We start from the raw sequence: 24,528 nt of genomic DNA, 5'->3' as shown, positions 1-24,528 counted from the left end.
CAGAGATCAGACAATTTTCAGAATAACAAAGAGAATTTTAGCGAGCTGTTAGCTTGCTGAGTTACAAGAAAAGTTACGACAATTTTCAGAATACCACCCCCGTTCTCTGTGAATATGTAGATATTTATATCATTGTAATTAAATAACTTTTTTATATATTTTGAAATCTCTAAAACTTGAGATTGTTGAAACCTTCATGTAATAAAAACAAAAATGTTAGTGCAACTTCATTATCCCTTAAATGTATACAGCCTATATTGTGCATATGATTGTGTTGTGTAACATTAACTGAAATGAAATGAAAAATTTCGTAGTTTACCTTGTATTCTTGTGACACTTGTCCTTGTACTCATTTGATTCATCTCAAGAGTTTCAAATCAATAACATGCAACTCCAAATGTTTTCCTCTGTCAGCAATGTCACTTTAAACTTAAAGGACAAGTCCACCCCAACAAAAACTTGATTTGAATAAAAAGAGAAAAATTCAACAAGCATAACACTGAAAATTTCATCAAAATCGGATGTAAAATAAGAAAGTTATGACATTTCAAAATTTCGCTTCATTTCACAAAAACAGTTATATGAACGAGCCAGCTACATCCAAATGAGAGAGTCGATGATGTCATTCACTCACTATTTCTTTCAATTTTTATTGTTTGAAGTATGAAATATTTTGATTTTCTCGTCATTGTCATGTGAAATGAAGTTTCATTCCTCCCTGAACACGTGGAATTTCATTATTTCAACATTTTGTGCTTCAGGCAAGGAGGTCCTGATCGTCAAATTCGTAAAAATTGAAATATTGTATAATTCAAACAATAAAAAACAAAAGAAATAGTGAGTGAGTGACATCATCAACTCTCTCATTTGGATGTAACTGGCTCGTTCATATAACTATTTTGTTAAAAATAAGCGAAACTTTGAAATGTCATAACTTTCTTATTTTACATACCATTTTGATGAAATCTTCAGCATTGTGCTTGTCTGATTTTTCTCTATTGATTCAAATCAACATTTTTCTGAGGTGGACTTGACCTTTAACTATATATATTTTTTATATTGTATTAGAATTCATTTTCTAGGGGGTGAAGATGGGGGTTCTATTTTATATATCCTGGGTTGATACATGTGATTTTTCAAAATGCACATATTATACACCTTTGTATATCAAATATCCCCTTTTGCATTCTCTTTTTAACCTCATTTATTCTTCATTATTCAAGCACACTTGTAATTCACGTAAGAATATGATGATCTTAATGCTCAGTGCAATTTTCACAGAATATACACAAGATTTAATATATAGAAGCCTATGTCAGCTTATTTTAGAATGTCTAATTACAAGAAATTTACAAGATAGTAATATGTACAGAATATGAACAATTCTTTACAATGAATATGCTACTGAAAATTTTTTCTTTTAAAAAGGCTTGTTCTTCAGATATAGGTAAAAGCTAGGTAAAGATGGTTTTCAAATAAGATTTGATTCCACCAGATATTTACTCACTATGGGGTTATGTAAATTATACCCAGATATGAAATGCCCCTTTTAATGGATATAGTAGAAGATGCCACGATTAAATTAACAGGTGTAAAAATCAATTAAATTTCATTTTAAAAGAAAACTATTTAATTTCACTTGTTCTACAACATGTCCTGCACAAAGGCAGCTACATCTTATTGCAAAGGTTAGGTTTGTTCCTTGACTTTGGAAGAAAAATCCCTTTACATTTATACTTGTTTGGCAAATTATCTGAATACAACAAAACCATCCAAAGTTTCAGTAAGTAACCAGTTTGCTTGTATGATAGCATTATCATATCATAGCATAGGGGGTACAACCAACCACTATGGTTGTCCTAAAAATGAACTTCAATTTCAATCGTGCTTTCCATTGTATCATAAATAAATAACTAATATTTCTTGCTGCATGTGGACAGACATAAGTAGATATGTATGAGCTATGTACATCTTACCAAGAGATGTGATCGACTCTGAATTCAAATTGAGATTGATATCAATTATGAGATCAATTATAATTTGAGATCAACTTGAATTAATAGATGAGAAAAGTGTTTTTAAAAAGCATGGTACAATTCTATGAATGCCTGAAGAGCTTTAGTTGCTAAGGTCAAAGCCTTCTGGACGCTCTTCCGTTCATAGGCTCATAAAAAATAAATGCACAATACAAAAAGAGTATATTATTTCTATCTTGTTAAGGCTGAAATGTTTTCCAAAATCTGTCTGCGATCAAGTTTTGGAAAAATGAATGATTCAATTTTATGAGCATTCAACCAAAGTTCTACTGCCTGAAGTTCTCAAAGGTTATACAAATCTCTGGCCTATTGCAAACAAAAAGACAGTTGTGAATCATATTGACATTATTATAGCAGACTTTGAATCTGTTTAAAATTAAGCCAATTTGAATACTCAAAACCTTATTAACAAAACTTTCATTTCAGTATTCCTGCTTGTTTTGAACCTTAAATACAAAGTTTCTACTTTTTCAAACTTTGACAGTAATTACAATTTGTTCGAAATTTTAATTGCAGACTGGTCATGTAGAGTGCAGTGGCATACAGGTATCTGAAAACCCAAATTATGAAACTTGACATTTACACAGAAAATTTAATTAGATTAATACCCATCTCATTGATGAAAAAGAAAATCACTTTGAAAAGATATCAATACATATTTTCATGAACACCATTATTAGCTTGAGGAAAATCACAATATCATTTACCACATTTCACTATTGCATATTCAACATAAAGAACAAGTTGACTGTTTTATTTTTTGATACATCAATCTATTTTTCCTGAATCTTTTAAATATTACTAGCTAATGATAAAAAAGCTGTTTGTTCTTAGAGATTGCAAACGTACATGAAAAAGATATAAATATAGGCCTACTCAATCATACTCAAATTTGAATAGTTACTGAACACATCTATATATATAGGATTATGTATATAATTCAGAATGACAGAGGACTGTAGTAAACATCGCATTGCATTTTTAAATTTATTCAATAGACACAAAAGGTAAGGAAGAATCTTTATTTGCCAGTTAGATATTCTTATAGACAGAACAGTCATTTGAATGAAAACTTAACTGGAATATCTTTCAGTTATGAAAATGGAAAGCACTGATACTCGGATAATTGCGTACTAGATCCTATCACAGATAGAACATCAAAGGCACTATTCACAAAATGAAGTGGAGATCATCTACAAAGTCGTATGAACACATGCGATATTACCATCATACCCGTTCATTTACCCTTTACAACATAAATAGGATGGAATCGTACTTTCATTTTGAAGTTCAAGGTTTGCAAAATCATTAAGAGGCAATGCTCATATCACTGACTGACTCGAAGGGATATCAAAAAGCCTGGTTTTCCAGTATGTATGACTATGTAAGGTTAAATTCAAAGAGGGCAAATTCTGCTCTCGGTGAATGGTAGAGGCACTGTTCACATTGCTACTATGGATGTAGACTGATGAACAGCTGGTAGCTGTGTGGACGGGTCTACCTCAGCTTGAGTGAGGAACGTCTGATCTTTATCATCACTCTCTGGAGGGGCTTCAATGGCAAGACTGAAAGATAACAAGAAATACAACATGATTTAACAAGATGGATGGTGGAGAAATAAAATGGACATGGGAGGTGGAATACAACTGAAATTGAAACAAAACAACTGAAACAAAAATGATTAAAATTATCAAAATCATTGTGGCGTCATGGTGTATTGGTCCCATCTTGATTTTTAATCAGAGGGTTGCAGGTTTCATCCCACTCCTTCAGCAAGAAATTTATCCACATTGTGTTGCACTCAGTTCAGGTGTGGTGAATTGGTCTCCATTAAGATTTATTCCTATTTAAGGAATAAATCTTAGTGGATACCAATTCAATAAAAAAAACACTTCAATAAAAACCTCTGGTGGCTCAGCTATAGTCATGTAATGCTACAATACCATGTATTAAAGCACAAGTTTTATTTAAGATGCAGATTCCCCAAAAGAAAAAAAAGCACTTGAACATCTGGTGGAATAAGTCGTTATTGAGAGAAGATTTGAAATGCTCTTAATTGTCATTGGTCTATAGACCACTTTTTATATGTAATAGAATTGTCTACGTACGCGGTCATGTTCTTGTTTGGAACAGATACTTGTGGTCTCTTTTGTGATGGTGATGGTTTCAGGTCTAGGACTGGCTTCTGACCAGTCTTGGCTCCATTCATCTTAGCAAAGAGTAACCTTAGAATCCGTTCTCTCTGCTCCCATGTTAGCTCACTGATGTCTAACTTGGTTCCTAATCCAGACCTATTGTGAAGAAGAACATGATCAGAATATTAGTGCAAGCTTAGGTGCCTCAGACAATACATAACATTGTATCATTTAAAAGAGTATAGAATGTATAAGTGTAGAATGTGAATCATACCGTGTGCTGCAATGCCCAAATACACTCACAACTGCATTACGGTATATGGTAACCATTCAGTACCCATGTATGCATGGGAAAGGGATGTATAAAGGGCTAACTGCCAACATATATCTTGTGTTTCTTTATGTGTATAGGTGTGAAGTCAGCATTGATTATCTTACCATGTCTCTGCAGCTTTGAGATCTGAAAAGACACTATTGGTGCTATTATCTGTTTGATTGAATGTCCTGATACGTGGATAGTCTTTCTTTCCAGAGTGAGCTTCTATCATTCTCTTCTGATATGCTGCTGCTGCATCACGTAGATACTTGGCTTGGTTTGCTACAATCTCTTTCTTCACCATCTCAAGGGAGTCCAGGAAAAACTGCTCCATTTCAGTTCTCTGCAAGAAAGAAAAACATGTATATTAAACATGAAAACATTGAGAAAAAAAGCATGTATAAAGACTGCTTAGGTGAAACCCCAAAAAGAGCTTAAATGTTAAATGTTCCTTTAAATCAAATATTAAATTAAATATAACTAAACACAATTAAAATATTAAATTAATAATGTTCCTTTTAATGAAATATGGTCCATTAAGAGGTCAAGTGACGAGGTAAGTTTCTTGTCTTTAATAAGATGATCACTGGTTGATAAAGGAGGGGGTGTTTCAAAAAGATGTTTGTAAAGTTACAAACAACTTTCTGAAAGACTTGGGAAATGAACATGAAAATCAAAATGAGTACGGTATCTCTCAGCTTTCATTTAAAAATACTTGAAGATAACATACACATATGCAGATGTTAATTTTTGTGTATTAATATGCACTGGTGCAAAGTATGTTATTCGCCACTATTCAATTAATTTATTTTAAATACTTTCTCAAAAACTTAAAACTTAATTATATATTATCATGAAAAAACTCTGTGTTAACCTTTCATATCCCAAATGTTCGTAAAGTCAAGAGTAAAGATACAATCAGCTTCATGAACACGTCTAGGTCTTGACGTTTATTACAATGACATAGAGAATGTTAACTACCAAAAGCAAATCAAACGTTCAAACAACTCATTCTGCAAAAGTTCCCTGATACATAATCTTGACCCAGAACTGTACATCAAGGGTAACTATTTAAGGATTTCAATGGTTGCAAACTGAATTTAGTGATAGGCTACCTTTTAAACTGTTAAACCCTGCAGTGGCTTTAATCCATTTAAATTTTGATGGGACATTTCATCTTCCCATATCTCATCCATATATCTCATCCACATAAATGACCTAGCACATTGCACCCCCCCCCCCCTCCCCGACCTCCATGGACAGGTTCAATGCAATAGGGGTGTCTTTTTGTTTTTCTTTACAAAGTACAAGACATAACTCACCTGATCAAGAATTGTCTTGGCTAACTTCTTGACTTTATTCATCTCCTTTGTCTGCATATCAACTGTTCTCATGAGTTTAGCTATTTCAACCTTACTAGATTCTGCCTCTATGCCAGCCAACTGCTGACTAGATTTCTGCTCTCTCTCAAACTCTTTTACAACATGGCTCAATGAAGTCTCTAAGCTCTGAACTTTCTCCTGAAGCTGTCAAAATGAATCAGGTTTGTGAGAAATGTTAATATATATGTTATGTACTCTTACAATAAACATGCTCGTTTGTGAAATTCTATTAAAGTGAACAGCACCAGAAAAAATACAACAAAATAAATAAAAGGGAAACTCCCCACACACTTGTAGATCACCATCTAAACAAATCAAATTTTACACATAAAATAGACAGATAAAGGTGTCTATTGCTGTCCCATGACAAAAGTCTGTAACTTTGTGGAATGAGTTTCTAATTAAATGAGGAAAATGTGTCACTCTTTTATATGAAATATAGATTTACTTACTTTTGAGATGTCTATCTTTCAGACTGAGCTTTGCGAATCTAGATTCTTGAGTATCATGTATAGCACACAGGAAATATCCCAAATCAGGAAGAAAGTCAAATTTGAAAAACAAATATACTTGCTCACTTTTGTCAAGGGACAGCAGAACATATAAGATATATCCTGTTTACACAAATCCCAAATATTAATTTGATACCACAGAAAAAATGTTGCTTTAATTTAAAAAATATCAAGTAATTTTACAGAAAATCATTATTAGCACATCATTACCAATGCTAACATGATGTTTATAATCTTGAATCTGCCCTAGGTAATGAAATGAAGCAATATAACTAATATAAATGCTTACCTCATTGATTTGTTTCTTCTGTTTCTTGCTACTAATAACTTTCTCTTGTATGAGTTGATCTTGAAGCTCTCTATCTCCCTTGATCTGACTGTTCTCCTTTAATAACTTTTCTTTCTCTGCTCTCAATTCATCAGCTTCCTTCACATGGTAGTTCAGTGCTTCAGTCAAACGAACGTTTTCCTTGTAAACTGAACGTGTGGTTTCATCAAGGTTGCTATACAAGATAAAGATATTCAACATTAGTTCAAATGAACTAGAATAAATGTTTTTTCATGCTAGCACCATGATTCTTTCTCAAACTGAGAATTGATATTTGAAGTTATCCTACATGAAATCAAAGTCATGTGCTCGTATTTACAATAAAAGTGACTATAAATTGCCTCATCCATCCGTAAAGATAGTGAAAAATTACGAAAAATAATGATGAAGACTGAGAAATATAATAGAAAGAAAAGAAGGAAAATGAAGCATTAGAAAATGTAGATAAGAAAATGGTAAGAATAAAAAAAATCCTTAAACTTCTCTGAGATACTAGCCTCTAGAACTGTTGCTAAAAACATACTCTGTTTGATACAAATAAATTTCTAAGAGACATACATGTATGTTCACAATAACACCTACCTTATAGCCTCGGTGTGAGCTCTCTCAGCAAGCTCAGCAATCTTCTGACTAGCCTCCTGCTGAAGACGAATCTTCTCCTCAAAGAATTTATGCTCCATCCTCTGTAACTGCTGTTGATGCTCCTTGTTTGTTAGGAACATCTCTTCTTTGATCTACAATTCATAACATGAAAAATGGCAACAAATTCATATAAGTTAGACTGTTTTTAGTAGAAAAGTATATTGGTGAAAGACAGACCGTCTCATAATCATGTCTTTAGAAAGAAAAAGACAATGAGACATTGCTTACAATCACTAAAGAATTGACAATTTATTTGGGTTTTTATTTCTTGTAAAAAAGATACCAATTACAAGGGAAGAAGTGTTGTGAAAGTTGGATGTATAGCATGTACCATGAATTGTAGGTCTTTTCATTTTTTCATTTATTGGTTTCTGCAACACTTTTTTATAAACACATTAACAAAGAAAATACGATAATACATATAACTGACAAGTAAAACGTAGAAGAAAAATTGCATTTTCTATTAAAACATATCGATAATTAGAAGGTTGCAGGGGTTGCCACTTTAAGCCAAGCTTGACTGCGTGGCAACCCCATTGTCTTGTCTTCTAAACAAACGTGACACATCATGCATTGTTATTCTTTTGGTGTAATGGTAATAATTAAGTAGTCCAATACATGACAGGTACCATCCTTCTTAAAAAATTACATAAAAGTACAACACTACAAGATATCTTTTGAAATGCAATTAAACATACAAACATAATACTCAGTTACATGACTAAAAGAGGTTGCCATATTTACCTCATCTAGTTCTTTCTGCATTTGTCCCCTCTTTCTTCTGAATTCTTTAACAAGCTTGAGCTCACTCTGCATCATCTTAACTTCTTCAGTTTTATCTGTAAGAGCCTGCTCTAACTGATGAAATCTTTCAGTGAAGTCCTCGATCTGAAAAAGAAATTAATATTTTGATCTCTAGTTTGGGTTTAAATACAATTGAATATTGTATGAACTACAATGTTCCATGCATATATTCGATATATTCCTAAAGTTTTAAGATCAAAGACCCCCCCAAAAAAAAAATCAATAATTTTCATTGAAAAAAAAGATATTCATATTTCAAACACTGCAGTGCTCTGATGGACCAACTGTTTTCGGCTTGTCTTCTGATCATTAAAATATAATCTGTTACAAACTATCATTGCCCAAATTCTTACAAATAGTGAGAGATGGACAAATCTCTAATTTGCTTCTGGATAAATTTTGATTATTCTGCCAACTCCACTGAATCATCTCAGATACTCACAATTTGTTGTTTCTCTTTCCTTGATTCTCTTCGTGTGTCTTTCAACTGCTTCTGTAACTTTGAAATCTAGGTTAAATAAAAGATGAAGAAAAATACAGTATGATACATCCTAAACAAAATGTGTTTTGTAATATTGCAAGGTAAGATAAGTCTGTATGACCAATTTCTATCATTACCAGTACATATTCACTCTAACAATCTTGGAGGATTCTTATGATTTTGAAAATAGAATTATGATAATTATCATAATAATATTTATATAGCACAATAACTATGTATTGCATTCCAAGAGCTCCCTAGAAGCTGAACCAGAATCAATAGGTTTTATATTTCAGATTGAAATCGTTTTAAGTTGTTGAATTCCTAAATGTCAAGGCGAAGTTTGTTTCTTAGTTGTGGGGCTGTTATAAGAAATCACTCATCTCCTTGGGCCCGTTGCATAAAACTTTTTACCTGAGAAAACTCAGGTTGTTTTTACCGGAGTTTTTGCCTTGTGTTAAAGTCAATGGCAGATATCAGACTAACCTCAGTTTTCATTCTTTTCCAGAGTTTTCTCAGGTAAAAAGTTTTATGCAACAAGCCCCTTGTGTTGCTGTCGTCTTGTGTGGGGGTAATTGCATTTTGAGTGTGTCTTGTGTGCTATGAAGGTGATGGCTATGAGATCAGGGGCCCGTTGCATAAAACTTTTTTTCTAACCTGAGATTTCTAAGGTTGAAAACTCGGGTACCGTAGATTTCTCAGGTTGGCTACCTGAGATTGAAAAATCGATTGCATAAAGACTTTGGAAAACTCAGGTTGGTAACCAGAGTTTTATTAACCACGAATATTCGTGAACGAGGATGCGCACTGAAATTTGGGTAAAAAATAATTGCGCCCGTGTAAACTTGCGATTGTCTGCTAGCAACGTCAACGAAATGGCTTCACCAAATGAGGTAATTTATTTTTAAAAATACGTTATTTTTGTTCATTGTATCATGAAATACAGTTTTTGAAATAATAACTATTAGATTCATCCATTCTGCTGAAAATATGTATCATTTTATCCCCGGCTAATCATCACGGCGCGGTGGTTTTCGCCCAAACAAATCCAATTGTAGCTGATGCTCACACCGTAGTTTAGCGGAGTAATGGTGCCCCTCTCCGCCGGAGCTCTGGCGTAGAGGTGGCCGTGTATGGAAGGGATGCAGTTTGTTAGTAGTAGTAGACGTTCGATGTCGTAACGGCCGAATTTTTAACTTAGGTCTTTATCTGTTTATGGTTTTATAAATTCTTGATGATACTATGATTTCAGATACTGTTTATTTATAATATCGATATTCTATGTCTGACCAATTCATGCTCAGGAGAGTGAGTCAGAGACAGAGTCAGACTCAGAGTACTGAGTAGACTTGAGCCTGAGGAATGAGGTCGATCACGAAATAAGACATGATTCATTTTCAGTTCAAAATGTCAATTTCATCATGTATCGAAACCAAATTGAATTTGTGTTGTAATCATCCAATGTAGACTCCACATTGCTATAACATTGTCCTTAGAGTCAGACTTGTTGCCAATGGTTGGCTTATTATTTTTTTTAATCTTTGGGGGATAAAATGCTCACTTGTGTTTACACTCAACTAAGATAATAACACTGTCATTTGTATTCTAATGTATTTATTCATCATATGACTAGGCTTTAATTAGTCTAAAGTAGGTTGTATTCTTTTAATTATATTTTTTGAATTAGGAAGAGTCTGTGGAACACCAGATCTGGGTCAATATCATATTTTACCGATGGTTGGCCTCACAAAAATTAGACCAAAAGCATCAGTCTCTGTATTTTGGTTGTTCCGCTGAAGTAGCTGCGTTGGCTCACTCACTATTAGGGCCTACATATTATTATACAAATTAAAATATGGACAAAACCCGTCCTCCGAATTGCCGACGAGATTACACATGCAGGCTCGCACTAACACACTACTACTACGGTACTAAAGACTTCCCCAACAGTTTGCTCATTTAAGAAATCTCAACCATGTAACCTCCAGATTATTATTATCATTTTCAACCTCCATAATTTTATTTTCAATTCTAGCTGGGTGGGGGTGCATATGGAAGTTAACATCTTATAATCAAAACCTCCCCCTCTCCTTGACATATATAGACCGAAAATTACAAAGTAATTGATCAGTTACATAATTAATTACATTTTTATAATATTTTTGTTGATGTAGACTTAGATCTACTTGTAATTGAAATTTTTAAAGGAGAAGTAGATCCCAGCCATGGCGTAATTTCCTTCGGCAAGAAATTAATCCACATTGTGCTGCACTCGACCCAGGTGAGGTGAATGGGTACCCGGTAGGATTTATTCCTTGAATGCTTTAGCGCCTATATGGGCGCTCAGCTACAGCCGGGGTAATAATGATATACCAAGTATATTCCAGCGCCTTGAGCACATAATCAATGTGGATTTGGCGCTTTAGAAATACTCTATATTATTATTATTATTATTATTATCTACTAGGCCGGGGGGGGGGGGGACTTTCATTGACAAGTAGATTTAAAGAAAAATTATCATTCTTAAAGGGGAAGTTCACCCTGACAAAAAGTTTATTGTAAAAATAGCAGAAAAAATAAAAAATATTCCCAAAGGTTTGAGAAAAAATCATCAAGTGATTAAAAAGTTATTAGAATTTCAATAATTTGATTTGTGATGCATATGCGAGCAGCATTCCTACATAGCAAATGGTAAAAAATCAATGAAAAGTTATTTTCTCAGAAAATTGTTTTCACTCTACCTTTTGTATATCAATAGGCAAATCATTTCACACCCGATCATGAATAGAAAACAAAATTAAGGCATCAGGAACCATACAAAATTTGAATTTCATGTATTTTATATTACATAACACATGGGGCAGCTGCTCGTTTATGACGTCACAAATCCAAAACTTTGAACTCTAATAACTTTTTTTACTCTTTAACAGATTTTCCTCAAACCTTCACCAATATATTTTACTATTTTTTCTGCTATTTTTACAACAAAGTTTTCTTCTGGGTGAACTTCCCCTTTAATGTTTTTGTGATTTAATTTCATGGTCATATTTCAGTGTTACTTTTGTTTTGGGGGTTTCTTAAAATAAAATTTCTTCTTCATTGCAGAAAACGCCAACCAAACGAAAGCGTGAAAATATGACAGAGCAGCATATCCAAATTCTGTGCGCATATGTCAGGGAAAAGAGGTCTGTGCTCTTCGGAAAGCCTTTGTCTCCCACTGATAGGGTAAGGTATTTACCTTTTTCTTCTAGAAATATGAAGCAGGCACAGATCTAGCCAGAATTAAACACAATACTATTTGTGGCCATATTTTTATCACAATCTGCACTCTTCAAAACTTACATAAAAGGTAATCAAGTATGAATTGTTGTTTTGGACAGCCCTCAAGGGACAAAATTATACTCACTATTTTCTCTAGAATATCGAGAGACATTAAAAGTCAATATTCAATGACTATTTTTGCAACATAACAATATTTACCATGAACTAATTATGCAAAGCCTCAATATTCTGATATTTTGAGGTTGTTGACCTTAAGGTAGTTTACCTCTAGAGGTCAGCAGAGGTGAAATCTGACTGACATCATTTTAAAATGAAGCTTATAGCAAGATAAAACACTAGCATGGGCGGCGGAAGCAGGGGGACGTGTCCCCCCCCCCTTAAATTTGAGGTGTGGGATGGCCCCCACAAAATATTTTGTTGATAACCTTTCTTTTTTGCTTGTCAATTTTTTTTCCTGCGTTCCCCCATAAATTCACACAGGCCCCCCTGAAATGTTTGTGGTCCCCCCTAACATTTAAGTTGATGACCTTATTCAGTTGATCCACTTCTAAAATTTAGGTTGATAACTTTTTTTGGGGGGGGGGCTTGTCAAATTTTTACTTTTATCCATCCCAAAATTTCAAGTGGACCTCCCCTAATTTTTGTTTTTATTTGTATTTATGCGTTAGTCATAATTTGTAACAGTTTTATGACCGAATTGAGTAATGCAGGTGAGACTGCAAGAGGCATTCCACTTGTTTTTTTTTATTGTACAAGTGTATGGTGTGTTGTTTCCTGCAATGCCAATGTAATAAATTTCAAATGCTTGAAAATGACAATACATTTTCCTCCTTTGTTAAATGCAGGTCTCTGATCAGCGCAAACAAGCTTGGGAAAATATTGCTAAGCAGCTTTCAGCGACCGGATGCCCCAGGAGTGGGGATGACGTGCGTAAGGCATGGTCCGACCTAAAGAAAAGGGCCAAAAAATATGAGGATGATAAGAAGAAGACTGGTAAGCCAACCTTTCTCGTAACAAATGGAAGAAGACATTTTTACTCCAATCGTTAAAGGGTGTAATGAGTCTTGTCGGTCCAAGGGGGGGATGGGGTAGGATGGTGTTGTTATGGTCCCCTTAGATCTTGACTGTGGATCACAACAAAAAATTACATATTATTTAGAATTTGTGTGCTTATTAAATGTAATTAAATCATGTTGCTCTAATTACTAGAAGTTCATATAATTTTAATTATGGTGGTTAATATTTTTTGTAACATTCCTGAACAATTTTACTTGAAAAAAATTCTAGTATGAAATTGATTTTTCTTTTTATGACCACAGATCTTGAACTCATCCTGCAAAAGGTGGTTTTGTGGCATTTCCACCAAAGATTATGGAAAATATACTTTTCAACTCTTAAAACCTTGATATAAGTTTGCTAGACTGTAGACAGGCTAGAGATCCAATTTGGTCTCATTTTAAGGCTTAATTCCGCTTAATAAGCGGAATATTCCAACACTCTAAACAATGTATTTTGAATTTAATAGTCGTAATTAATGATAACTATTTTTGAAAAACTTGAATTTCCTTGTATAATTAACACTAAAAATTATTGCAGAGGAACTGTTTACTCATATATTTTATTTTGTTGGGTAGGGAGGGGTGTATTAGGCATGATATTGATAAATGCATACCTTTTTTCGTACAGGCGGAGGCTCCTACAGATTCAAGCCTATGTTGGAAGAGGTACTACTCACCATATCGGACAAAGCCTTACATGGCATAAAAGGGCAAAATAGTGAGACTGGGGCAACTCAACCAGTAAGTATTAATTATTTATGGGTAGTTGGAAAGTTAGTTGCAAAGTGGAAGTAAAATGTTCAACCTATGTCAGCTGAGCTTTTTGTTATCAACGTTGATTTCTAAAACAAGGTTAAGTTATGAAATGATGTAACTTAAAGTAAATTGATCTATTTCATGCAACATGGACATGAGGGTTATCAAGGCGTTCCACTTTTGGGAGGAAAGATATCCTGTGCGTTGTTCTTATCAAGTCTACCTCCAAAAATATGAATGCATAATTGCTGAGAAATGAGCAAAATAATCACAGAATTCCATGAAATGTCGCCATTTTTTCGAAGCAATATTAATACAGTGTCCCACATAATGCTTTTCTGTGTTAATGATCACCAGAATTGTCAATTACGAGCTAAGATTTAAAGATTTTACAAGGATAAGTGTACATTAATGTACCAGATCTAGATCTAAGATAATATTGTGACAATTAACCTTGATTTCAGAGTCTTTCTCATGAAATAATTGTTTGCTGCAACTACTGACTTTTACCTTTAAACATCTCACCATAGTATGATTATGTAGTTTTACATTGTTTTAATATTCATTTCTAATTTATCGTATCCATATAGTGCTCACAAAACACAGAGGCATGCAACCTTCTGCACCAGATGGGACAGGTGGAAGACGACGATGTGGAGAGATTGGGAGATGGAGAGGAAGATCAAGATCAAGATCAAGAAAATCCCCCCCCAAAAAAAAGAAATTTGGTATCACAAGGAAATTTGTATCAAGAGATGCTTCTGAGGAATCAAGAAGCAATGCTGGAGACCCAACAAGGCATTCTAGCGACCCTCAATGCCATGTTGGGGGTCCTTCAAGAATATGTGAGCAAACATGATTGATTTTTTTTTCTAAAAGGGATGACTGTTTTCACAAAATATTGCTAAATTGAAACTTCATTAACTTTGTTATTTCTTATTCGATTTCCATGAAATTTTTGGCACTTTGCTCCGTGAATTCTACTCTATGTATTTATATAAATATTTTCAGCCCGGACCATCCTTTCAACTAGATAACAAAAGATTTTTTTTTCTTCTTGGTAGAATTGCTTCTCGGTTCTTCATTAGCATCTCTTGGTACACATTTATCCTGCAAAAAAATCCACTCATGCTGCTATAGACTACTGAAGTAATGACATTACATTTATTTTTGCATTTCATTGTCTTTTATACAATATTTTGGTAGAGCATGATGGAAACTCACAAAAACCCAAATTTTGTTGGAATCGGTCCATGGGGGCCCTAATATGAACTAAAAAATATGTAACTAGCCCCATTGAAGTCAATGTATTATTTATTTGTCTGTTTCCTAACATTTAGAAGTAGGTCAATAATAATTTGACTTCAATAGGATTAATTGTATATTATGTCATACCTTGAGGCCTGCATGGACAGATTCTCACCAAATTTGGGCTGTGGGGGGTTACCATCATGCTCTACCAAATTATTGTATCAACAAGTGGAATGCCTCTGGCAGTCTCACCTGCATCACGCGATTCAATATAGCAGCAGTGCTGACCTTGAAAACTACTATAAAATAATTATTCACAAAAACACCATTCATGTAATGATACAATACTATGTTTAATGGCATTTGACTTTTGTCACGTGACCTGCAACTCGCATGAGATGTTTAGTGATACTTGGTTACTCTTTTTTACTAAGTTTCATGAATCAGATCCATAAACATTCAAAGTTATGGTAATTCAACAGATTCCCTCAATTTTGCCAAAGTTCATTGACCCTAAATGACCTTTGATCTTGGTCATGTGAACTGAAACTAAGGCAGGATGTTCAGTAATGCTTGATTAATCTTATGGCAAACCTTCGGTTAAGATTTGGTGTTGACGCTGCCGCCGTCAGAAAAGCGGCGCCTATAAAAAAAACCAGAAAAACAATGAAATGCTACAAGGGAATTTTTATGATGTCATAGGGTTACTCTGTAATGCTAGTACTGTATGATTCATCTCGTATTCTGATCCATCTCATACTCTGATCCATCTCAAAAGCATTTTTTAGATGATAAGCAATACAGAACCACCATTCAGATGAATGAACTTTTTATTGATAGAAGAAAAAAGTGCTTCGCATCTGATCATTGATGACATGCCATAGTCCATACTGACACCACTAATAACCATTTCGGCAACACAACTGAGGAAACAAGCAAAATTAGTCATGTTGGTTGGATCAGTCAATTACTGTTCCTGATGGGAAATTAATATATTCATTACTACCATTTTTCCTTCCTCGAACTTTTGGGACAAATTAAAAGACCACATTTATCCAGTCATGAGGACATTTTAGATCAAATTGTGTTTTATATTGCATATGAAAGTTCCCAGCATTAAAAAAAAATAATTTCAAATATTCCAAAAAAAATATTTGAAGTTCAGTATAATGCCAATAATACTAAATTCATTATACTGCAAAATGGTCAGTGTAAAGTCAAAATAATTGCAGCCAACAATGTCATTCTCTTTTTTAATGCATTTGCTTCTAGAGGGAGGCTCAAGATTGGCTGGAATTTCTATTCTAAATTTCCATCACTGTTGCAAACTTTGATCTGTAAAATTTTGTAGGTTTGGATGTTTATTTCAATTGCTATTCCAAATCTTTGAAAATTGGATTATAAAGGATCTAATATATTGCACTCAGCATAAAGGGTAAATATTGGTATTCTAATATGAATATATGCAATAGTGACACCTCAATTCCAGAATAGAAAAGTGAACTCTAGGTGAAATAAGTATCGATAATGTCTCTCCTAGTAGCTGCTCCTTCTCCTACAGGATCATAAGCTTGGTCAATGGGTGGTAATTCAACATCTTCTTCCCCTCCTTCATGGTAATTTGGCTCCCTGAGATCCTTGCTTACATTGTGCAGAACGCAACATGCAACTATTACATCACATGCTCTTTCAGGGGATAGTTGGAGGCCAGACGCAATGAGGCATCTTAGTTTATTCTTTAACTGGCCGTTGACCATCTCGATGACGACCCGGGTTCGGCAATGAGCTCTGAAACCATTGGATATAAGATATGTGATAAGATTTGTTTGAGATTTTATTGGGGAAACTAAACTCAATAAACCCAAGCCAAGTTTATCCATCAAATGTCAGACCTTGCCTAATAACTTGTATTCATATTAATATATTTCAAGTGTATTTATACAAAATATATTATTTATTACCATGCAATCAACTACATGCATCATACATTCATATTACTTTTTGATTAACTGACCCAAGGCTTTAAATGTCAGACCTTGCCATAGAACTTTTTATTGATATTGATATATTCAAATGTATTTATGCAACATATTATTACCATGCAATTGACTAGGGGGAAGTATATCTTTCTCAGGGAATTGAACATTATATTATTCCTAATGACAAGCAATAGTTTTTTTTCAAGTATTGTTGCAAATACATTTGGAGCAAATGTATTTATTATTGTGTATATACTTTGAAATTAATTTTTGGTGTATGCTGTTTCTATTATTGAATGAGCACCGAAATTGGTTGTAAAAAATACTTAAATAAAATATTTATTTGACATTTCACCTGTTGTATCTCCTTTCAGCTTCTGTGTGTGGATCTCTCACAGGTGTCATGAGCCATCTTTCCAAACGATAACCTGAATCCCCCAACAAGATTCCCTGAAGTTCACCATTAGCGAATCGCTGTCCAATTGCACTGTTCTGTAGTATTTTCATGAAATGGAAAAAAGAGGGGGCAACAAATTAATGTTTGTGATTGACTTGGTTAAACGTAGTGAAAATGAAATGATAAAAACAATATATAATTAGATGAAGAAAAAAATTGATACTGAGAAATGTGTACGAAATGTTATTAATTACTATAAAAGATATTTGTATATCTTAATGTACAATTATCTATTAGGAATCAATTTAAGATATATATGTATGTTAATTGTAGAAATTATGAAAAGTTTTAAAACAGATTGCATGACAGCAATCCAGGAATTTTAAAGGGTTTTAAATTGAAATGATGAACAGCATCGTTACAGGAATTTGCATACAATTCAACAGTGTAACACTCAAATGTAACATACCCTCAATATCCTACTGTCATGGGTGCTACCAGGCCACCTGGCGACAACATTCGTGATCTTGTATTGGGTATTGCAAATCAACTGAACATTTATTGAATGCCTTCCTTTTCTATTGACATAGATGTACTCCTCTTCTCCTAGAGGTGCTCCGTGGAGATTAACATGAGTTCCATCGATCGCCCCAACAATATTCGGAAATCCTGCAACCTCAAAAAAGGAAACTTGGGTGTCTCTCACTTTCTCCAGAGTTTCAGGGAACTTGATAACCTGTCATAAAAAATAAAAAATTTCTTGCATAAAAACACTGTCATCTCATGAATAAATATAAAATGTGATTAATAATAGGAACATGGAGAGGCAGAGCTTCTTGTCTGAGGTCATTTACGCCCCACCCCCCCCCCCCAAGAAAAAAAGAAAATGAGGTAGAGAGGAAATTACAGAAAGGAAGGGGGCATAAAATGAACTGAGAAATAGAGATAAAAAGCGAAGGAACGTTCAAAAGGAAATGGGGAAAGGGGAGAGAAATAATTGAAGGTAATGAACAAAATCAAAAGAGAGAAGGGAAATGGGTAGAAAATAAGGGCAGAAAGAGATCTAAATATAGAAGGGATTGAAAAGGATAATTAAAGGAATTCGGAAGGAGGCATGAAGAGAATGGAAGGGGGTAAGTAAGAAAACAAAGTGTGAAAAAATAAAAATATAGGAGAAAGAAAGTGATGGGGCATATATACAGGCAGGGCGCGCAAAGCAAAATTGAAAATTTGGCGGGGGGCACAGGGGAAAAACAGAACACCTATTAAGAAAATAGCACATCTACCATGTATGTTGTAGTAGGGTATTGAGCAAACAAATGATAAATAGGGGGGAAGACATGGCATATGAGCAAAAAATCTTTAGAGCTAGAAGCGAACAAGCAAATTTTGACAGTTGTTTTAAAAAAATCTAATTTCTGATAGAGTTTGACATAATATTTTGAGAACAATATCATATTTAACCGCTTTTCTTTGCTTTCTTCTTTCGTTTTCTTGGTCTTGAACATTATTTTGGTGGTCCATGGAGGTATTTTTTTGTTGGGGCGGGGTGAAGAAAAGAAAGGATGCTAACTGCAAATACGTTACATTAAAACACTGGAAATTTGAACAAATTAAAAAAGAAGGTGCATTTAAGCAAAAGTAAATAAGGGTATATTCAAATGGGGCATTTGATCAAGGTGCATAGGGGCCAATATTAATACATGCTACTAGAACTTCACTACAAAAAAGGGCAACTAAAACGGGCTTAAGAAGAGTTTGAAAAGATTTTTTATATTTAAAAATACACTTAGAAGGGATAAGAACGATAATTGAGGAAAATTATGGGCGCTAAAAGAGCAAGAAAGGAAACGAGAATTTATAAGGCAAGAAAGGGACGCTCTTTAATACATAAAACGAATGCATTTGGAAGGGGTCATTTTTCTTGGGCAAAAAGGGGCCAATTTTTAGTGCTTCAAAAAGCGTGTGTGTGTGTGGGTGGGGGACACTGAACCCCCCCCCGGAAGGCCGGGGCGCAATATCAAATGAAAGGGAAATTAAAGGGAAAATGTAATAAGTGAGGTTGGGAAGAGAAACAAATTGCAAGAAAAGAGAACAGTTGAAGAAAAGGGAAGCAGGGGGGGGCACTACCTCTGATGAGTCACAATTCATGCAGGTGACGTCCCCCCAACCCCCATTTGAGAAGCAAAGTGAATAATTTTTAATGTAAAAATGTAGTGAAAACAGACATATTTCCAGCTCTTTTGAACCTGAAGACCCTTTTTTTCTATTCTCAATTTTTTTCTGGCCGGTAAGAATTAAATCCTCGAGTTGGGGGTTGAAGACCTTTTTTTTCTTGGTTGTGAATTTTTTTGCAGATGAGATCTCCATCCAAATATTTGCCCCCCTTTTGGAAAATCCTAGGTACGCCAGGGGTTGGGAGTCAAGGGACTGCTTTTGCTCATGGGCGAGAGCGTGGGTTTCATTAAAAAAAAACCAGGGTTTAAAAAATCATATTTTCCTCACAATTTTCTGAGAAACGAATACATGGGAATTAAAAGAATGGAAAAAGTAACGCACAATATATTTTACCCTTTTATTAGGAAGGGATGGAAATTGTGTGTTCATTAATTGTTTTGATCGACCATTTATAAATAGATCGATTATTTTGTAATATAATTTTTATGATCTTAATGGTAAGTCAAATTTTATCAAATTCAGCATTCCATAGAAAACAAACTCGCAAACAACAAAACGAGATATACATCGATCGGTTGTACGCTTCGCATGTATGTGTGAGTCGTCATCGATCAGTCATAGAAGTGTTTTCGGAGTAGGTTGTCTGCGTACGTACGGTATGGCATTATAAATGAAAATAGTAAATTTAGAAGTATATTGACATAAATTGACCGGTGTTACCTGGTCTTTTAACGTCTTATGGGGTGGCTGCTCTGATACAATACTGTAGTCGATCGACTGACTGAATGACAGTGCGTATCGTCTCGTAATATTTGTAATGCCCAACGCGCATTTGCACGTGCGGGACTGGGTTTGGGATAATTGATAACGATAATCAACGCACAAGCATTTATTTCTCGTTCAGCCCGTCTTAAGAACCCCCAAATCTCTTCAAAAACTTCGTAAGTCACAAACAACATATCCCTACATGTTGAAATAGATTGTTTTTTTATTCCTCCTTCTTAACTGGTTCTAGAAAATAAGGGTTTAGTAGTCTAGAACTGAGGTATATCTTTGTTTTGACAGACAGTTTTGACTGTAAACATGGTAAATGAGTACCGGTACCGGTAGGTAAGCAATTAAGATTCATGATACATGGGCAATGCAATGGTAATACGTTGAATGTATTGAATTAAAAAAAAGGATACTTATTACTCTATTGATTACTTACCTCATCTTTCAGTTCACATAGGGCTAGGGTTACTCTCCGAATGGTTCGCGATGCTGTACTCAGGTGCACCCCATGGATGCACCGTGTGTCATCCATGACACTACCTGTCGCGTAATATCGTAGACTTAAAAAAACTTGCAGGGATGGGGAAAGTGCACGATTCCTCCTCGTTCTGTGCTCCAGCCTATCACTTATCATATCTATGATGTGCAGACACCCCTGCCTTGTAAATCTATACAACTTGAACATTTGCTGATCATCGTAAACGTCGAGCGGATGGTGCCGATCGCGGAAAACCCTTTCCCGTCTGAGTGCAGCGATTTGCAGAGCATGCAGTACAGCAGCCATCTTTAAATCTGTGCTCATAAATTCTCTGGTTAACTAAACACCAACTTCAGAGCTAAGGTAAAATTAACCGGAGTTTCTATGGAAATGAACCGGAGGTAACCGGAAAAAAATCCGGTTATTCTTTATGCAACAGACAAACTACGGTTAATTATTTTTTACCGGAGTTTTCACTCTAACCGGAGATTTTTACCGGAGAAAACTCCGGTTAGAGTTTTATGCAACGGGGCCCAGAGTTTTGATTTTAAGAGTTTTGAGTCTGAGATATGACTTGGGACCTGGCTGTTAAGACAAGTAAAGACAATAATTATGATCTTTGAATGTGATTCTTTGCCGAACAAGTAACTATTCTATCTATTGACGAATCGTTGGGAAAAAATTAAGTTCTTAAGTATCAAGTATTTCTATATGTTTCTTAAGCACAACAAATTTGAAAAAAAAAATGGATTTGATTTATACAAGCAGCAAACAAATCAAACTCTTCCATGGAGAACTGCATTACAAGCCTTCTTCTGCAATGCTTTCCCAACTTACCAAATCCTCCTTTGTTTGATCTTCTTTCTTCAGATAGGTTATGACTTCAATGGTATCCCTTTCAGAGATCTGCATGTTTTTCTGTAGGGACTCATTCTGCAGCGCCAGCCTCTTGGCCTCTTCACGGAACTCTTGCCTTGCATTTTCTGTAGCTACCAGCCTAGACTCCCAGAGTTTAGTATTAGCTTTTTCTAAGGCTCCATCAGAGAACTTCTTTGCATCCTTTGCTGCCTTCTTTCTGTAAAACATAATTAACGATGACTCTCTTGATATATGGTAAGGGGCTACGCACCATTAATTGCGTATCAATTTCAACGGCAAAATGCGCACTCACTATATGTATGCAGATTTTAGGAACCGTGACAGCAGTGTGACAAAAAAATCCTATCTAGATTTTCTACAGAGGCTGCAGGCCATGCATTTTGAACTTGAACTATTTGTGTTACGTCACCCACATCAAATTATAGCACACCTATCGGAATAACCCAAGACCAAAATCCAATTGAAACCAGTTGGATTTCCAACTGGTTTCAATTGGTTTTAACAGGAATTTAACAATTTCCAGTTGAAACCAATTGAAACCAGTTGGGCGACTGGAAATCCTAACTGGAACCAGTTGGGTAACTGGAAATGACTTCCAACTGGAAATTATTTCTAACTGGAACCAGTTTGGTAACTGGAAATCCTAACTGGAACCAGTAGGGCAGCTGGAAATCCTTACTGGAACCAGTTGGGTAACTGGAAATAACTTCCAACCGGAAATGATTTCTAACTGGAACAACTTGGGTAACTGGAAATCCTAACTGGGACCAGTTGGGTAACTGGAAATCCTACTTCCATGCAGTTGGGTGACTGGAAATCCTAAATGGAACCAATTGGGTAACTGGAGATGACTGTTTTTTTAATTGGAACCAGTTGTTCCAATTTCACTATTGAAACCAGTTGGCCAACTGGTTTCAGTTGGTTTTGTTCTAATTGGTTTTAACTGGATTTTGGTCCTGGGAAGTAAAAAGCCACTGGCATTCTAGCCTGCATTACACAATTTAAATATAGCAACAGTGCTGACTTTGAAAACAGCTAATGAATAATTATTCACAAAAGAAAACACTCATATGATAATAAAATACCATGTCCATTGACCCAACATGACCTTCCACCATGATCATGTGACCTAAGACATGTGCAAAACATACTTGATAAACCTTATGTCTATGATTCATGAACTAATTGTGTAGATCCATAAACTTTCTAAGTTATGATGCCAATTCAATGACCCCCAACACAACCAAAGTTCATAAAATGAATATTTTGAAAGGAATACATGAATAATCATAAAATCACAAATGCCTATGCCAGTGAATTTGAAAGCTACCTTCATGGTTTATCTGAATGACCTTTTTCTGCTTGTGCGCAGTTTACAATCGTGAACAGGCTTATTACCCTTAGGCTCAAGTTTCATGAACTAGCTATTTATACTTTCTAAGTTTGACGATATTTCAAAAACTTAACCTTGGTTAAGATTTCAATGTTGATTCCCCAAACATAGTCAAGTTCATTGACCCTAAATGACCGATGACCCTAGTCATGTGACCTGAAACTCAAGCAGGATGTTCAGTAATACTTGACTAACCTTATGTCCAAGTTTAATGAACTAGGTTCATATATACATGTACTTTCTAAGTTACATTTCAATAACTTAACCTTAGTTAAGAGTTCAATTTTGACAACGCCGCAGCCATCAGAAAAGCAGCGCCTAAAGTCTCACTCTGCTATGCAGGTGAGACAAAAATGGTCATGCTACATTTAAAATATGTACTTCTTCTATACAAAAGTACATGTATACTTTTTCTGAAAGGAAATTTCCCCGAGGATTCCAAAAATGGCATTAAAAATGATGAGACTCTTAGCCTGCATACCAATGTATTCACATTTTAATTATGAAACAATTATAAACCCCTCAAAATAAGTTTGGCCATTAATTTCTCCCAACTCCCAAATCAACACAATGCATATTTTATATCATTCAAAAGATAAGTTTAAATTTTTTTTAAATGATACCATGCTTGTTTTTGGTGAAGATTTGTTCATAAGCCATTTTGATTAGAGTTACGGCAAACTGTACCATAATTATCCCTTTTTCATATTAGAACGAAGCACATGAAAAATATTTCACATATGTATAAATTATTATTGGTAATAATTTTATTATGTGAGAAGTGAGATTTTTATTAATAAATGGCGACAATAGTCAAATATGACTAATCGCCACTCAAACCAATATAAGAAGAAGAAGAAGATCATGCCATCACAAAAAGAGCAGGATCATGGATGTTGGATGAGGTCTGAATTTAAAGCTGCAACTGCAAAACGAGCAGAAAATGAGAAATAGTCATGAAGTTCAGGCAGCTTCATTATCCCTTTTTTGGCCTTTCGAGTCTTTCTTCGAAGTCGGACCTAGTTTCTCTTTATCACTCCATGACAGATGACACTCATCTGATCTGACTAGCATCATCTTATTAGTACATTTAATTTGTTAGATCCATGGACCATGAAAATCGTGCAACGCCAAACTTCCGAAATGCCGCGGCTGGGGGAAAAAACACATTATTGAATAGATGGGACTGTGAGTTAAAATTTAATAAGCACAGAAAATCTTCGATGTTTGCCGTGTATTATTAGATTGCAGCTTACTCACCCTTTCTTCCCTTTTCCCTTTCCTTTCCCCTTTCCTCCTTTCTTTGTCTTTTTCGGCATAATGTTTGTTACTTCAAAAGAAAAATGACAAAATTCCTGGATAATTGACTATTCCATCGTCGCTTCGTTAACAATTATTTCGCTTCCATTACACCTCTTCAATTAGCTCCGTATGTCGCCATTGCTTTAAAGGAGCAGCGAAATGTCG

General features: G+C 34.8%; 3 protein-coding genes across 3 annotated transcripts; 1 reads left to right on the top strand and 2 right to left on the bottom strand.

Moving 5' to 3' along the window:
- Nucleotides 1-1,425: 1,425 nt before the first annotated feature.
- Nucleotides 1,426-24,521, bottom strand: LOC121419301 (basal body-orientation factor 1-like). The gene is made up of 10 exons (XM_041613703.1): nucleotides 24,322-24,521; nucleotides 21,627-21,864; nucleotides 8,598-8,663; nucleotides 8,096-8,239; nucleotides 7,292-7,443; nucleotides 6,671-6,884; nucleotides 5,810-6,013; nucleotides 4,610-4,830; nucleotides 4,145-4,327; nucleotides 1,426-3,601 (listed from the first exon to the last, which is right to left on the bottom strand). The coding sequence occupies exons 1-10, from the start codon at nucleotides 24,378-24,380 to the stop codon at nucleotides 3,478-3,480; spliced, it is 1,605 nt and encodes a 534-aa protein (XP_041469637.1). The 5' UTR covers nucleotides 24,381-24,521; the 3' UTR covers nucleotides 1,426-3,477.
- Nucleotides 9,264-15,102, top strand: LOC121419303. The gene is made up of 5 exons (XM_041613705.1): nucleotides 9,264-9,529; nucleotides 11,742-11,861; nucleotides 12,764-12,911; nucleotides 13,605-13,717; nucleotides 14,323-15,102. Exons 1-5 carry the CDS (start codon nucleotides 9,437-9,439, stop codon nucleotides 14,593-14,595), a joined length of 747 nt encoding a protein of 248 aa, XP_041469639.1. The 5' UTR covers nucleotides 9,264-9,436; the 3' UTR covers nucleotides 14,596-15,102.
- LOC121419302 (putative nuclease HARBI1) lies at nucleotides 16,038-21,320 on the bottom strand. The gene is made up of 4 exons (XM_041613704.1): nucleotides 20,748-21,320; nucleotides 17,829-18,095; nucleotides 17,318-17,454; nucleotides 16,038-16,771 (listed from the first exon to the last, which is right to left on the bottom strand). Exons 1-4 carry the CDS (start codon nucleotides 21,111-21,113, stop codon nucleotides 16,489-16,491), a joined length of 1,053 nt encoding a protein of 350 aa, XP_041469638.1. The 5' UTR covers nucleotides 21,114-21,320; the 3' UTR covers nucleotides 16,038-16,488.
- Nucleotides 24,522-24,528: the final 7 nt, after the last annotated feature.

This window comes from Lytechinus variegatus, chromosome 7, assembly GCF_018143015.1.
Source record: "Lytechinus variegatus isolate NC3 chromosome 7, Lvar_3.0, whole genome shotgun sequence".
Taxonomy (NCBI): domain Eukaryota; kingdom Metazoa; phylum Echinodermata; class Echinoidea; order Temnopleuroida; family Toxopneustidae; genus Lytechinus; species Lytechinus variegatus.
This window is presented reverse-complemented; position numbering and strand designations above follow the sequence as displayed.

What these genes read in the sequence shown, in the direction of transcription:
- LOC121419303 (XM_041613705.1), top strand. Translation starts at nt 9,437, where the DNA reads ATGCGCACTGAAATTTGGGTAAAAAATAATTGCGCCCGTGTAAACTTG. An exon ending in CTTTGTCTCCCACTGATAGG is followed by an intron (nt 11,862 to 12,763) that starts GTAAGGTATTTA and finishes TGTTAAATGCAG; the next exon opens with GTCTCTGATCAGCGCAAACA. An exon ending in GGATGATAAGAAGAAGACTG is followed by an intron (nt 12,912 to 13,604) that starts GTAAGCCAACCT and finishes TTTTTCGTACAG; the next exon opens with GCGGAGGCTCCTACAGATTC.
- LOC121419301 (XM_041613703.1), bottom strand. Translation starts at nt 24,380, where the DNA reads ATGCCGAAAAAGACAAAGAAAGGAGGAAAGGGGAAAGGAAAGGGAAAA. An exon ending in TGCAGAAAGAACTAGATGAG is followed by an intron (nt 7,444 to 8,095) that starts GTAAATATGGCA and finishes TATGAATTGTAG; the next exon opens with ATCAAAGAAGAGATGTTCCT. An exon ending in CCAAACAAGAACATGACCGC is followed by an intron (nt 3,602 to 4,144) that starts GTACGTAGACAA and finishes GTTATCTTTCAG; the next exon opens with TCTTGCCATTGAAGCCCCTC.
- LOC121419302 (XM_041613704.1), bottom strand. Translation starts at nt 21,113, where the DNA reads ATGAGCACAGATTTAAAGATGGCTGCTGTACTGCATGCTCTGCAAATC. An exon ending in TATGTGAACTGAAAGATGAG is followed by an intron (nt 18,096 to 20,747) that starts GTAAGTAATCAA and finishes TTTTTATGACAG; the next exon opens with GTTATCAAGTTCCCTGAAAC. An exon ending in ATGACAGTAGGATATTGAGG is followed by an intron (nt 17,455 to 17,828) that starts GTATGTTACATT and finishes AAAATACTACAG; the next exon opens with AACAGTGCAATTGGACAGCG.